Source organism: Sceloporus occidentalis, unplaced genomic scaffold (assembly GCF_023333645.1).
Source record: "Sceloporus occidentalis isolate IW3139 unplaced genomic scaffold, rSceOcc1.0.p SCAF_1, whole genome shotgun sequence".
NCBI lineage: Eukaryota > Metazoa > Chordata > Lepidosauria > Squamata > Phrynosomatidae > Sceloporus > Sceloporus occidentalis.
Window position 1 is genome coordinate 57924197 of NW_028316981.1, and position 13661 is coordinate 57937857.

Sequence of the window (13661 nt, forward strand, 5' to 3'; positions counted from 1 at the left end):
GAGGCAAAAGCATATAATACAAAAAAAGATTATTTATTACACAGAATTTGAACCTAACATTACAGATTACTTTTTAATCCACCCAAATCACATCTCTCTCACACTCATGTACTTGTGTATGTGCCTTCAAGTTGCCTGTCAACTTATGGCAACCCCCAAGAATTTCATAGGGCTTACTTAGGCAAGGAATACTCAGAGTTGGTTTTGCCATTCCCTTTCTCTGAAATATAGCCTACAGCACCATGTATTCATCTGCAGTCTCCCATCCAAGTACTAACCAGGGCCAACCCAAGTTCTGTTGGGATCTGGTTCCTTTATGGCAGGGGTCGGCAACCTCCGGCCCGCGGGCCGGATGCAGCCCGTGGAGGCCTGCCGCCTGGCCCCTGGCTTCTGTTGCCACCACTGCCGCGGCCGCCCAAAATGGCGGCGCCCAGAGCGGCAAAAAGCCGCGATGGGCGGCCGCGGCGGCAGTGGTGGCGGGCCTCTAGGAGGCCCGCTACCGTCTCGGGCCCTCCAGGAGGGCTCCGAGGGCGGCAGGCGGCCTCTGGGGGGCCCACTGCCGTCTCTGGGGCCCTCCAGGAGGGCTCTGAGGGAGGCAGGGGGCCTCTGAGGGGCCCGCTGCCATCTCTGGGGCCCTCCAGGAGGGCTCTGAGGGCGGCAGGGGGCCTCTGGGGGGCCCGCTGCCGTCTCTGGGGCCCTCCAGGAGGGCTCCGAGGGCGGCAGGGGGCCTCTGGGGGGGCCCTTTGCCGTCGCTGGGGCCCTCCAGGAGGGCTCCGAGGGTGGCAGGGGGCCTCTGGGAGGCCCGGTGCCATCACTGGGGCCCTCCAGGGGGCCCTCCAGCGCTGGCGGCCCCCACCAGCTTTTTTGCCGGTCTCTGACGGGGCCTGGGGCCCCGTCAGGGGCCAGCAAAGATGAGGAGGCCTGGCCCCCGGAGGGTGGAAGCTCCGCCCACGGCATGTGGCCCCGCCCCTGGAGGGTGGAAGCTTTTCGCCGCTCTGGGCAACGCCATTTTGGGCGAAAAAATGGTGGCGCCCATAGCCCCAGAGGCCGCTATGGGTGCCGCCATTTTGCCGCCCAAAATGGCGGCGAAGACTTCGCTGCCATTTTGCCGCCCAAAATGGCAGCGCCCAGAGCGGCGAAAAGCTGCGATGGGCGGCCGCGGCGGCAGTGGCGGCGGGCCTCTAGGAGGCCCGCTGCCGTCGCTGGGGCCCTCCAGGGGGCCCTCCAGCGCTGGCGGCCCCCACCAGCTTTTTTGCCGGTCTCTGACAGGGCCTGGGGCCCCGCCAGGGGCCAGCAAAGATGGGGAGGCCTGGCCCCCGGAGGGTGGAAGCTCCGCCCCCGGCATGTGGCCCCGCCCCTGGAGAGTGGAAGCTTTTCGCTGCTCTGGGCACCGCCATTTTGGGCGAAAAAATGGCGCCGCCCATAGCCCCAGAGGCCGCTATGGGCGCCGCCATTTTGCCACCCAAAATGGCGGCGCCCAAAGCGGCGAAAACCTGCGATAGGCGGCTGCGGCGGCAGTGGCGGCGGGCCTCTAGGAGGCCCACTGCCATCTCTGGGGCCCTCCAGGCGGGCTCCGAGGGCGGCAGGGGGCCTTTGGGGGGGCCCTTTGCCGTCACTGGGGCCCTCCATGAGGGCTCCGACGGCGGCAGGGGGCCTCTGGGAGGCCCGGTGCCATTGCTGGGGCCCTCCACGGGGTCCTCCAGCGCTGGCAGCCCCCACCAGCTTTTTTGCCAGTCTCTGACGGGGCCTGGTGCTCCATCAGGGGCCAGCAAAGATGGGGAGGCCTGGCCCCTGGAGGGTGGAAGCTCCGCCCCCGGCATGCGGCCCCGCCCCTGGAGGGTGGAAGCTCCACCCCCTGCATGCGGCCCCGCCCCAGAGGGTGGAAGCTCCACCCCCGGCACGTGGCCCCGCCCTGGAGGGTGGAAGCTCCACCCCCGGCTTCGGCCCCCCAGTCGCCTGAGGGACAGCAACCCGGCCCCCGGCTTAAAAAGGTTGCCTACTCCTGCTTTATGGTATTTAGGCCTCAAACACTCATCTTCTAGCTAATTCTGACCATGATGCTAACTCACTTAACCACTTAAATGCCAATGGCCCAATACAGACTGGCACTATGCCAGTTTTAGGGCTCGGGAGAGCGGAGAGTCCCCACGCTCCTGAGCTGTCCCATGATCTACCAGTGCCAGTGACGTGTTGTGTGCTGCGTCCAAATTGTGCGGCGCACAACAGATGTCACCGCACCATTGCAGGGCACTAATGGCACCTCAGCAGCGGCCGAGAAAGGAGCCGCATTTCACAGCTGCTTTTTCCGGGCGCATCATTACTGTGGCATGCGGAATCTGTTTTTGCTTCCTTCATGCCCACTTCATAGGGAAACAATATCATCATCATCATCATCATCGTCATCATCATCATCTTCATTTGTATGCCGCCTTTCTCCCAGAAGCCACTCAAAGTGGCTCACAGATAAAACCATTTAAAAAACAAACACAAACATTACAATAAAATTTTAAACAGTCAAAATAATCTAAAAACAGTATAAAATTACATTAAAATATACAAAAGTTAAAAGACATGAGTAAAACATACATACTCCATTAACCCCCCCCCCCCCCCGGTATGATTATATATTAAATGCTTGCATATATAAAAATGTCTTGGCTTGCCGACAAAAAGTAAGCAGGGCGGGGGCCAGCCTAGCCTTCTGGGGAAGGGAGTTCCAGAAGATGGGAGCAGCCACTGAGGAGGCTCTCTCTTGTGTCTTCACCAAGAGAGCCTGTAATGGTGATGGGACAGAGAGAAAGCCTTCCCTCAAAGGACGTAGTGTTCTGGCAGGTTCATAAGGAGAGATATGGATCTTCAGGTAATCTGGACCTAAGCCATATAGGGCTATATAGGTCATAACCAACGCTTTGAATTGTGCCTGGAAATGAACTGGTAGCCAATGAAGCTGTTTCAACAAGAGAGTTATACGCACTGTATAACTGGTCCGAGTCAGTGTTCTAGCCAGAGCATTCTGGATCCGCTGAAGCTTCTGAACAGTTTCCAAAGGCAGCCCCATGTAGAATGCATTGCAAAAGTCCAAACAAGATACATTCAAGGAAAGTGTCACCGTAGCCAGATCTGGTGTCTCAAGAAAGGAATACAGGCACATAGGTTTTAATTGTGTGAATGCACTCCTGGCCACTGCAGAAACCTGGAGCACACCCAAGCTGTGAGCCTGAGATTTCAGGGGGAGTGAAACCTCATTTAGCACAGGCAAGGTCCCTATTCCCAGATCTGCTTTATAATTGATCATGAGCACCTCTGTCTTGTCTGGATTAAGTTTCAATTTGTTTGTCTTCATTCAGTCCATTACTGACAGCAGACATTGGTTCAGTACAGAGACGGCTTCCTTGGAATCAGATGGAAAGGAGACATAGATTGGGTGTCATCAGCATACTGGTGACATCACACCCCAAAACTCCAGATTACCCCTCCCAGTGGTTTCATGTAGATGTTAAATAACATGGGGGACAGAACAGAACCCTGAGGGACAGGCCAATGGCCAGGGGATTGAACAGGAGTCCCCCCAACACCATTTTCTGGGTTTGTCCCTCCAGGAAAGACTGGAACTGCTGCATAACAATCCCCCCAAGTGCCATCTCACAGAGGCGGTCCAGAAGGATACCATGATCAATGGTATTGAAAGCTGCTGAGAGATCCAACAGGACCAACAGGAACACACTCCCCCTGTCCAGTTCCCTGCATAGGTCATCCACCAAGTGACCAAAGCTGCCTCCTCCCCATAGCCAGATCTGAAGCCAGATTGAAATGGATCTAGATAATCTGTCTCATCCAGAAACTCTTGGAGCTGGGAGGCCACCACTCACTCCAGAACCTTGCCCAAGAATGGAATGTTTGAAACTGGCTGATAGTTGTTTAGAATGGTGAGATCCAGGGAATTTTTTTCAGTAATAGCTTCACCACAGCTTCAGGGTGGAAACCTCCCTTGCTACAGTGAGGCATTCACTACTGCCCTTACTCACCTGGCCAGTCCGCCTCTAACTGCTTTCAGAAGCTTTCAGAAACACTGTAGCCTAAATCCAACATTATAGTAATTGACAACCGCTACCACAGTAGGACTTTCTTTCCTCCCCAATGCAGCTCTCTGTGCAAGCCAAACCTTGTTCCAGGGAGGTTCCAGCCCTTTGAATCAGTTTTGAGGGTACATGGGGAATTACATGGAGCAGAAGGAATCACTTCTCCTATTTCTGTTGACAGAACCAGTTCCATTACTGATATGATTGTGTTGGCCTCTACCCTATATCTATATATCTGTAAGTGGGTGGCAACAGCAATGTCCAGTGGATGGAATCCAGATTCCAGTGAATTGTATCTTTATTATTGCATATAAGAGGCATGAACTGCTTACAGACTTGGTTGGACCTCCAAGATGTATAAATAGTATTCAGAATAATACTCCAAGATGTATAAATAGTATTCAAAATTGCACAGTTTAAAATCCTTTTTGAATCCTAATATATCCAATAATTTACTGATATATAAATAGCCTCTTTTCAACACCATATATTTCATCTTATTTCTTATTGGCAGTGCTAAATACTTTTCTTTTTTCCCTAAAGAGATGGGAGAAACTGCTCTTTGGAGTTTGCTTTTTTCATGCCCTTGTTCAGGAAAGGAAGAAATTTGGGCCTCTTGGATGGAATATTCCATACGGGTTTAATGAATCAGACTTGCGTATCAGTGTAAGACAGTTACAGGTAAATTTATGAATTATTTTTTTCTGTAACAAATATAAGGCCGTAACAAATAACCATACACTAATTTCCCTATAAAGCTCATTCCTCTGTGGATACTAATAATCTACTTCTATTAGCTGCTGCAAAATCATATCAGTTTTACAAAACTCTGCTGGTGGAGGTGCTCTCCATCTCCCTCTCACAAGACAAAACTGATGTCAGTCTTCACACTAGTGCAGTGTTAGCTATTTGATTCTGCCTGGCTGTCTTTTTGTGACACAGCTGTCCATGAGTAAGAACTATACAATGCCTTATGCTAACCCAGAGATGACTGTGGTCATCATTCCTTATGGAGGATGCTGAGGGTCATTAATATATCACTATAATTGCTGTTATGTTGTACTGTGCTTCTCAAGCTATCAGATTCCCCTCTAGTGTGCCAGGCGTTATTTTGAGAATCTCAGTGCTTTATTCCTGATATTTACATGTATATTTACATACTTGTTCCTGATATTTACATGAGCAGAAAACAACTTTGAAAAGTGTGAATTGGAACTAATAAATAACATTAAGAAGGAATTTATTTTCTTCTTCATTTATATGTAGTACCTAAACTTTTCTCATCTCCTACAGTAAGAGCAAAGAATTGCATAGTTTGAAGTCTAAAATCTATCATTTCATTTTCAATTCCAGCTGTTTGTAAATGAATATGAAAATGTTCCATTTGAAGCAATCACTTACCTTACTGGTGAGTGCAATTATGGAGGAAGAGTGACAGATGATTGGGACAGACGCCTGCTATTGACTATGCTTGCTGACTTTTACAACCCAGAAATAGTTGAAAATCCTCGTTACCCCTTTTCTCCTAGTGGCAACTACTATGCTCCACCAAAGGGAACCTATGATGAGTACATTGAATTTATTAAGGTACTTGATTGCTTATCTCTAACCAGGCCATATATGTTTTAGCTTATTTTAGTATAATTCAAAAGGAGAATAAAAATGGAACAGTCTTTTCTTTTTACATGTTATTGTATTTATGTTAATTATACTTAGCAGGATTTTTTTTTAATGTTAAACTTTTCCTCTTCTTTTAGACATATAGCAGATTTCCTCTTTCTACTTAAAAAAGGGTCAAAATGGAATCCACACCAAAACCTGCTACTACAATCCACATTGACTCATGTCACTATATGTGACTGATACTTAGTTACAGTTTGGAATCTCATCCTGCTTACAGTACAGCGGGGATAAGGAATGTATGAACATGCCCAGCTCCCCACAGCTTCAGCCAACATGGACACTGGTCAGAGGTTTGGGGAGTTGTAGTTCAACATCTGCAGGGCCAGAGAACACTCACCCCCTGCAGTAGAAGAAGAGGATAAAACCCAGTAAATAATTGTTCACAATTGAAATGTATAGGGCTAAATGGCTCGTAGGACGTGTCTCTCTCATAAGCTTCAAGTATACAAAAGTCTGATAATAGTGCTGATAATAAATAAAAATCTCACCATGACACCAGTTTTCTCACCAAAACCCTAATTTTCTGTGATGGTGTGATTGCTAGCTCCTGTGAAGTAAGAGGCTATGCTGATGGCAGCTGTACATTTAGTAGGATCTCCCATTTCAGACAGGTTTTTGCTGAAGTGCCAGACTAAATGTGCCAAACAGCTACTGGGCAGCAGCACTAGTGAGGGGGTGACATTGGCAGAGGATTTCTCAGAGACAATGGCAGTGGCACCATAGCTAACACCTGTTAGTACTGCACAGAAGGGGGTACAACATATCATTTTTGAGTGTCTTTTATTATGAAAATTTCAAGGACCATCAAGTCCAACCCCTGCCATGCAGGAATACACAATAACAAAACAGAAGAGTGTGGCCTACTGGTTTGAGTGCTGGACTATGACTCTGGGACCAGGATTCGATTCTCCACTCACCCATGGAAACCCACTGGGTTACCTTGCATAAATCAGACACTTTCAGCCCCAGAAAACCTCATGATAGAGAGTTGCCTTAGAATTGCCATAAATCAGAAATGACTTGAAGTCACACAACAACAAGCAGTGCTCTTTTGAGTGCTGAAAAAGCTTCATATGTATTATTTTTGTAATTTTCATAGCAACCTTTAAAGAAAGTTATTCTTTTTATACTCATATTGGAGATTGGGAGCTAAGCTTGGGAGATGGCTTGCTTCAGACTAGTGGCGTCCCTAGGGTTGGTGTCACCCGGTGCAGTAACTCATGGTGTCACACCCCCACCCCCCCATGGACCTTCTCCCATTTCAGACCATACAGAATCTTTAGTAATGCTTTTTGCACTAATGTTACTCATAAATCGTAACTCCCATATACCACTGAATGTAATATATAAGCAACTATTAATGCATAACAAATGTAATGCATAAACAAAATTAAAATTGTACCTTCAAATTACAATATCATACACACACATGTAGATGTATTTACATATACGTAGTGAATATTTGGTTAAAATGTAATGTTTTTAAAGAAAATTTTAAAAGAATAAATTCTTTTAAACATTCAATTTTTTAAATGTAAAAAATTAAAATTTTGAAATTTTAATTTTTAAAAATTCTGGGGCCTCTCCTTTCTCTTCCCATTGAGAGTCACCCCACTCCCACTGTCTCTTAAAGCATTTTAAAAGGAAGCAGGTGAATGCCACAGCCTGTTTCTGCCAAAAGGTAGGCATTTGAGGAGCAGTAGTGTCAACCCCCCTTAGGATGTCACCTGGTGCAGTCCACACACCCCACACCTCCTAGTGATGCCACTGCTTCAGACTATTTAATGGTTTCAAACAAGACATTAGAACTGAACCAAGAGTTTCCAAGTTGATAGTCTACTTTTGTAGCCATTGGACTACAACTTGCTGCTAGTATGCAGGTGTACATCTGAATCAAGGTCACAAAAAGAAACTTCATCCATGTTGTGATGGGTGCTCCTGTTCTTAGCAGTTTTCAATATCTGCTGACTATTAAGCTCTAAGATCCATGACCAGACAGCAAGACTAGCAATTGGAAATGGGCACACAGACCTGGATGCCATCACCAGACATATGTCATTTTATTCCCTTTGATGGTACAGTCTTGTTTAGCACACGGGAGTACCCTCTGATATTTATATGCAAAGTCATAAAATCCCCAGAGATGCCTCCTAGTCCTATTGTCATCATACCAACTTAAAAGAAATACAGTATTTCCTAAAATTGTTGGCAACTATTTAACCTTTACTGAATTACTTAATGAATTTTGCTTTGTCTAGAATCTCCCTGTCAGTCAACAGCCAGAGGTGTTCGGTCTTCATGATAATGTAGATATCTCAAAGGATCTCCAACAAACAAAAGTCCTCTTTGAATCTCTGATACTAACACAAGGTGGAAGCACACAAACAGGATCTTCGGGTGGCAGTGACAATACTTTGTATGAAATTGCAGATGACATCCTCAGCAAAGTAAGGAAAAATCAAATAAAATAACAAGGTTTGTTTGAAGGTGTAGAATCTGGTAAGACTAAGACTAGGTTCTTAGGTCCTTATCATACCATACTGTTATGCCAGGTTATACCCATAGAAAATTGCTTCAGATATACTCGCAGCAATAGCTGGTTGTTGACACTGTGTATCATATCCTTGCCACATTTGCACTGTAATAATGTGATTTACATAGTTTTTTTCATCTGTACGAATTCCATTATCACCATCCCATTTGCCCTGTCTTATGATTTGTGATTGGTTTACGAATCACATTTTAAAAATACATTGCTGTAATAACACGATTACAGCACATCATAATGGTATACTGATCATTCCCTAAATCTCTCAATGCAATTTTTATGTCTTTCTCCTGCAAAAACAAAAGTGCTTATCAGACTACTCAATTGTTTCAGGTTGTCATGTTCAAAACTGCTTCATTGTACTCATTAAACCATTATAAAACTATTTAAGCACAAAATATTTAAAAGTGTACCCAATTGCCCAGAGCTTACATTGTGAGAAGTCACACACGAAGAGAAACAGTTTGTCCTGTGCCAAAACCACTTTATTTGTACTCATTAAGCTGCAATAATATTATGACATCATACCTCTATTATGCTATTATCTTTAAAATATTTTAAATAATTAAAAAAATAATACTGTGGTAGTAACACTGTAGTATGTAGTGTCACAGGAAAATAGTGAATTAATCTTTGGAAAACACCCTCCATTCAGAAAAGACAACTGATTGCAATGGTTAACAGCTGACAATCATAACGTTATTGCACTATAACAGCAAACTATTTTGGCGCCTCGATTGTATTCTGTCAGAGAGGCAGAGTAAAAATAAAGTTTTTATTTATAATAATAAATAATTAAATAATAATTATTATTTATTATATTTTTAAAAAACCTAGAAAACTCTGGAAATACCACAGAAAACACAGTTGTTCTCTTAACTGTAGAATTAAAACAATGCATTAATATATTCATTTCTTTCTTTCTGATGTTTTGTATGTGTTTTAATCTGTATATGTTTTAACATTTTGTAAGCTGCCTTGAGTCCTATTATGAGGGAGAGATAACATATGAATGAATAAAATAATAATAATAATAACAACAACGATTTGGATGGCAGTCTGAGTTTTCATTACATGGTGTTATATTACAATAGAACAATTCAGTTAAATCAAATTGTATCTGTCAAAATGAAAACAAGAATGTCAATAATTCTAGTTGCCAGGTGATTATGATATCGAAGCTGCACTTCTTAAGTATCCTGTGAAATATGAAGAAAGTATGAATACTGTGTTGGTACAAGAAATGGAACGCTTTAACAAGTAAGGATGTTGTTTTCTTTTAAAATAAATATTTTTAGACAGTGTGTTTTATCTTTCCTGGTAGGAAAGATACATGAAAACAAATGTCTTCTTAATCCTTCACTGGAAACTGTGGAATTTGTTTTGTAGTGCTGCATGCAACACTGTTGTATCGCTTTGAAGAAGTAGATAGTATCATTGAAATTTCATATTATTGAACTTCCTGATTCTTTTTAACATATATAGTTTAATACGTACCATTCGTACAACTCTGGTGAATTTGAAGAAAGCCATTAAAGGATTGGTTGTAATGGATTCTGAGCTGGAGGCCCTTTGTGCCAGTCTCCTTGTTGGAAAAGTTGCAGAAATCTGGGCCAAGCGTTCATACCCGAGCCTGAAACCACTGGGGAGTTACATTCTGGATTTTCTAGCTAGACTGAAATTCTTACAGGTAAAGCAGCATGGTTCACAAATAATTGTGAATTTCTAATTAATGTATTAGAATCTAATTATTAGGGGAATAACAAATAATAAACATTTACATTTGTCTTGAGAATCTTTCAAGTAAATGAGATTTTTAGTAGCAGAATTTGTTAACATAATTTTATCAAATATGATTAACCTATAGCTAGGATTTTAAAATACGTACGCTGTTCTATTTCTTTTACAAGGACTGGTATGACTCTGGAAAGCCCTGTGTGTTCTGGCTGTCAGGCTTCTTTTTCACACAAGCATTTTTAACTGGAGCAATGCAGAACTATGCCCGGAAGTACACCATCCCCATTGATCTATTGGGATATGAGTTTCAGGTAAAACAAAGCAGCAGCAGCTTTTTTTTTTAAGAATGGATTTGCTAGCATAATGTAATATTGTATGATTGTTTTCATTTGTAGCGGGTTTATCTCTGCACTTAGGAGCAAAGTTTATTAATGGCGATCCAAAGAATGGCACAGCTAGTTCTATATGTCCCAAGACACCATGGCCCTTTCTTTCTGAGACACCTTCTATGCCACATGTCAGACACTTCTGAAAATGAAGAAATTTTCAAATGCAGTTGTGCTCACTTTCACAGCTAACGCCTCTTAGCATTCCTGAGCTGTTGCTTTTACATGATTGACTGGAAAATGAATTAAAACAAATAATGTAATATAGCACTATGATATCCTAGACCTAGAATGTTCTTTCCTGTGGCCAGGAAATTCTATAAGGTTTATTTACAAGTAAGATCAATTCAGAAAAGTTCCCCTCCAATGTTAATTACATTTTTCCTGTTTGTTGGCCCTCCTCACTTTACTCCTTCCTTTTGATCATGGCTAAGCAGTTTAGTGATTAGCATCTTGGTAGCAGCCCCCCAAAACTTGTGATAGGTCCGCCTTAGGGTGTCCATGAGCCAGAAATGACTTAAGGACACACAAAAACAACAACAACAAATATAATTGACAGCAACTAATTACTTTTTGAGGTGTCATGGTTGCAGTGAAGCTGCCCTTAAAAAGTAGCACAACATTCAATAGTGAAGTTATTTTGGTGGTGTAGTAGTGCAGACGTGGGAGTTGTGCAGTCCTCCAGATGTTGAACTGCAACTCCAGGCATTTGTTGTGAGTGGCTGAGAGGGCAAGGCTGTTCAACAAGAACTGGGAAGTTACACAATTCCTACTGCTGGAGTAATTGTGTAAATGTTTCTGGTCGTTTTCAAAAGTTGGTTTTAAAGGACATTTTAAGAGACATTTGGACAGAAATTTTTGACAGGGTCTTTAAGCTTTTTCTGCACTGAGCAAGGGCTTGGACTTTGTGGCTTATGGGGCCCCTTCCAAGTCTATTATTCCATAATTTTAAGCCATTCTTTTATCAATCCTATGGGATTTTCTTTCTCAAATAATGTCACAGAGGGAATGAATGACTATTTTAAAAAGTAACATTGCAGGTTCTTTTAAATGCTCTCTCAAAATTTCCCTGCTGTTTCAGTTCACTGTTCTAGATGAGGATCAGATTTTAATTGTTTTATTGCATTATTTTCATTCTTTTTTACAGTAGGGAATAAATAAGAAAATCTCAGTTTAGGGGATCTGTTAGTATGAGACTTTACCTCTTACACCATCAGTGTTCTGCTTCTTCTGTGAATTCAGCAGGCTACGTTCTGTGGGTCAAGAATGTTATGTAGGCTGTAGTACCAGCCAGCCTGAACATTCATAGCTTAACTGTCCAGTCTAAATTCACCATACTTCACAACCAGCTCTCAGATCTAGCACTTTCTTGGGAGCAGTCTCTGCAGAGACCCACCACTTTTAGTCCTCACCAGCTGCCACCTCCAGCAATGACCAGTACTCCATCTCAGCCCACATCATCTGTCTCTGGTCATTCAGATTCTTTGCCTGGCTGCTCCTGAGCATTATTTTTGAAGCTTTTCTATGAAAGCAGTTGGGCCTGACCATTTTAAAAACAAAATAATTATAACATATGAGATCATTGGGACAATTAAGATACTATTGATTAATTATGATATCACAGTCATAATAAACAGGAAGAAGGATCTGGATAGGACCAGCAGACAGGACACTTTAAAAGTATGGGAACTCTGAAATATCTTAATAGTACTTTGCTTGTCCATCTTGGTGCTGAAATTGTGTTTATTGCCAAAAGAAGAAATCACAAATTCTGAAAAAATAAGATAATAAAGGAAATTGAGCCAACCAGTTAACCAGATGTATTTAGAAATCCCACTAGCAGGGTCTCAATGCATTAGCCCCCTTCTCCTTGTTTTCCATAGCAGCTTCTATTGAGAGCCACTGTTATTGTTGTTTACCTTCAAATAATTTCTGACTTTGTATCTGAAATTGTTTTTAACAGTTATTAATAATTGTATTTTGCAATTATTATTTTATCAAGTTATTTTTTATACTGGTCAACGACTGAATAAATCTTACTACTAGTTGACTTATGGCAACTCGAGGTTTTGTAGGCAAAATTTATTCAAAGGAGTTATGTCACTTCCTTCCTCTGAGAGAGTGTAATTTGCCCAAGATCACTGAGTGGGTTTGCACAGCTGTGTGGGGATTTGAAGCCTGGTATTCCAGAGGTGTAGTCCAACACTCAAACCACTACACTACACTGCCTTTCATTATGGGCATAAGAAGCATACTGTCTCTGATATTGGAGGTAATATATACCATCTTGACCAATAGCCACTGATAGCCTTATTCTTCAAATGAACTTCTGTGAAACCATGGGTGACTGGAATACTAAAAGAGGCTTCTCATCCTGTACATATTTGGGATGGCTACGTATGTATCACAAATATAGGCCCCATACAGACAGGCCAAAATAAAGCTGCTTCGGGTCACTTTGAAGGTATGCTGTTTAAATGATGCATGCGTCCTAAGAGTCTGGAAGCTGCGCCAAAGCTGTGCTCCAGTTGTTAGGACTGGATCATGCCTTTGGCATGGCTTCCAGACTCTTAGTACACATGCATCATTTAAATAGCATACTTCCAAAATGACCCAAAGCAGCTTTATTTTGGCCTGTCTGTATGGGGCCATAAAGAACAAAATATTACATATGCTTCTGTATATATATATATATATATATATATGCAAATTTACTTTAATATAAAAGAAATAAAATGTATCTCACCATAGTGGGGACAACTGTGCCTGCTCACTGTACTGTCCAGCTGCTTTTGATGGTTAGTTCTTTGTATGTTCTTTATCTTTAAATTATATTTGTACTAGAAAGCCATTCAAATGGAGGAGTGACTGGGAGACTGGGATATCTGATTCCTAGCATCTCACTTCTCCATCTTCTGAACAGATAATCAGTGCAATCTAAACTGACAGGGCAATGGAGTGATTTTCATACTTATGGTTTGCATGGATAGGGACGGGTCATATCCTGCATATTAAAGACTGGTATATGAAGCTAAAGTGCTACAAAAATTTATTAGACTTTCCATTTTGTTCAGGTTATTCCTAAGGATACTTCGAATGTTGCTCCAGAAGATGGTGTTTATATCCGTGGATTATTTTTAGATGGGGCTCGTTGGGACAGAACCAAGTCAGTAACTCGATATATTGCATTTTATTGGCATGTGTTAAATTGCTTGCCCCCATTTCCTA

General features: G+C 42.8%; 1 protein-coding gene across 1 annotated transcript in view; it reads left to right on the top strand.

Annotated features, from left to right (window-relative positions):
• DNAH12 (dynein axonemal heavy chain 12) overlaps positions 1-13661 on the top strand; it is a 149404-nt gene that overhangs the window by 132093 nt on the left and 3650 nt on the right. The window contains exons 66-72 of the mRNA XM_089522232.1: positions 4623-4760; positions 5433-5666; positions 8021-8209; positions 9467-9570; positions 9796-10000; positions 10221-10358; positions 13508-13599. Of these exons, the coding sequence (XP_089378358.1) occupies positions 4623-4760; positions 5433-5666; positions 8021-8209; positions 9467-9570; positions 9796-10000; positions 10221-10358; positions 13508-13599 (1100 nt within the window). The remainder of the gene's footprint in view (positions 1-4622; positions 4761-5432; positions 5667-8020; positions 8210-9466; positions 9571-9795; positions 10001-10220; positions 10359-13507; positions 13600-13661) is intronic.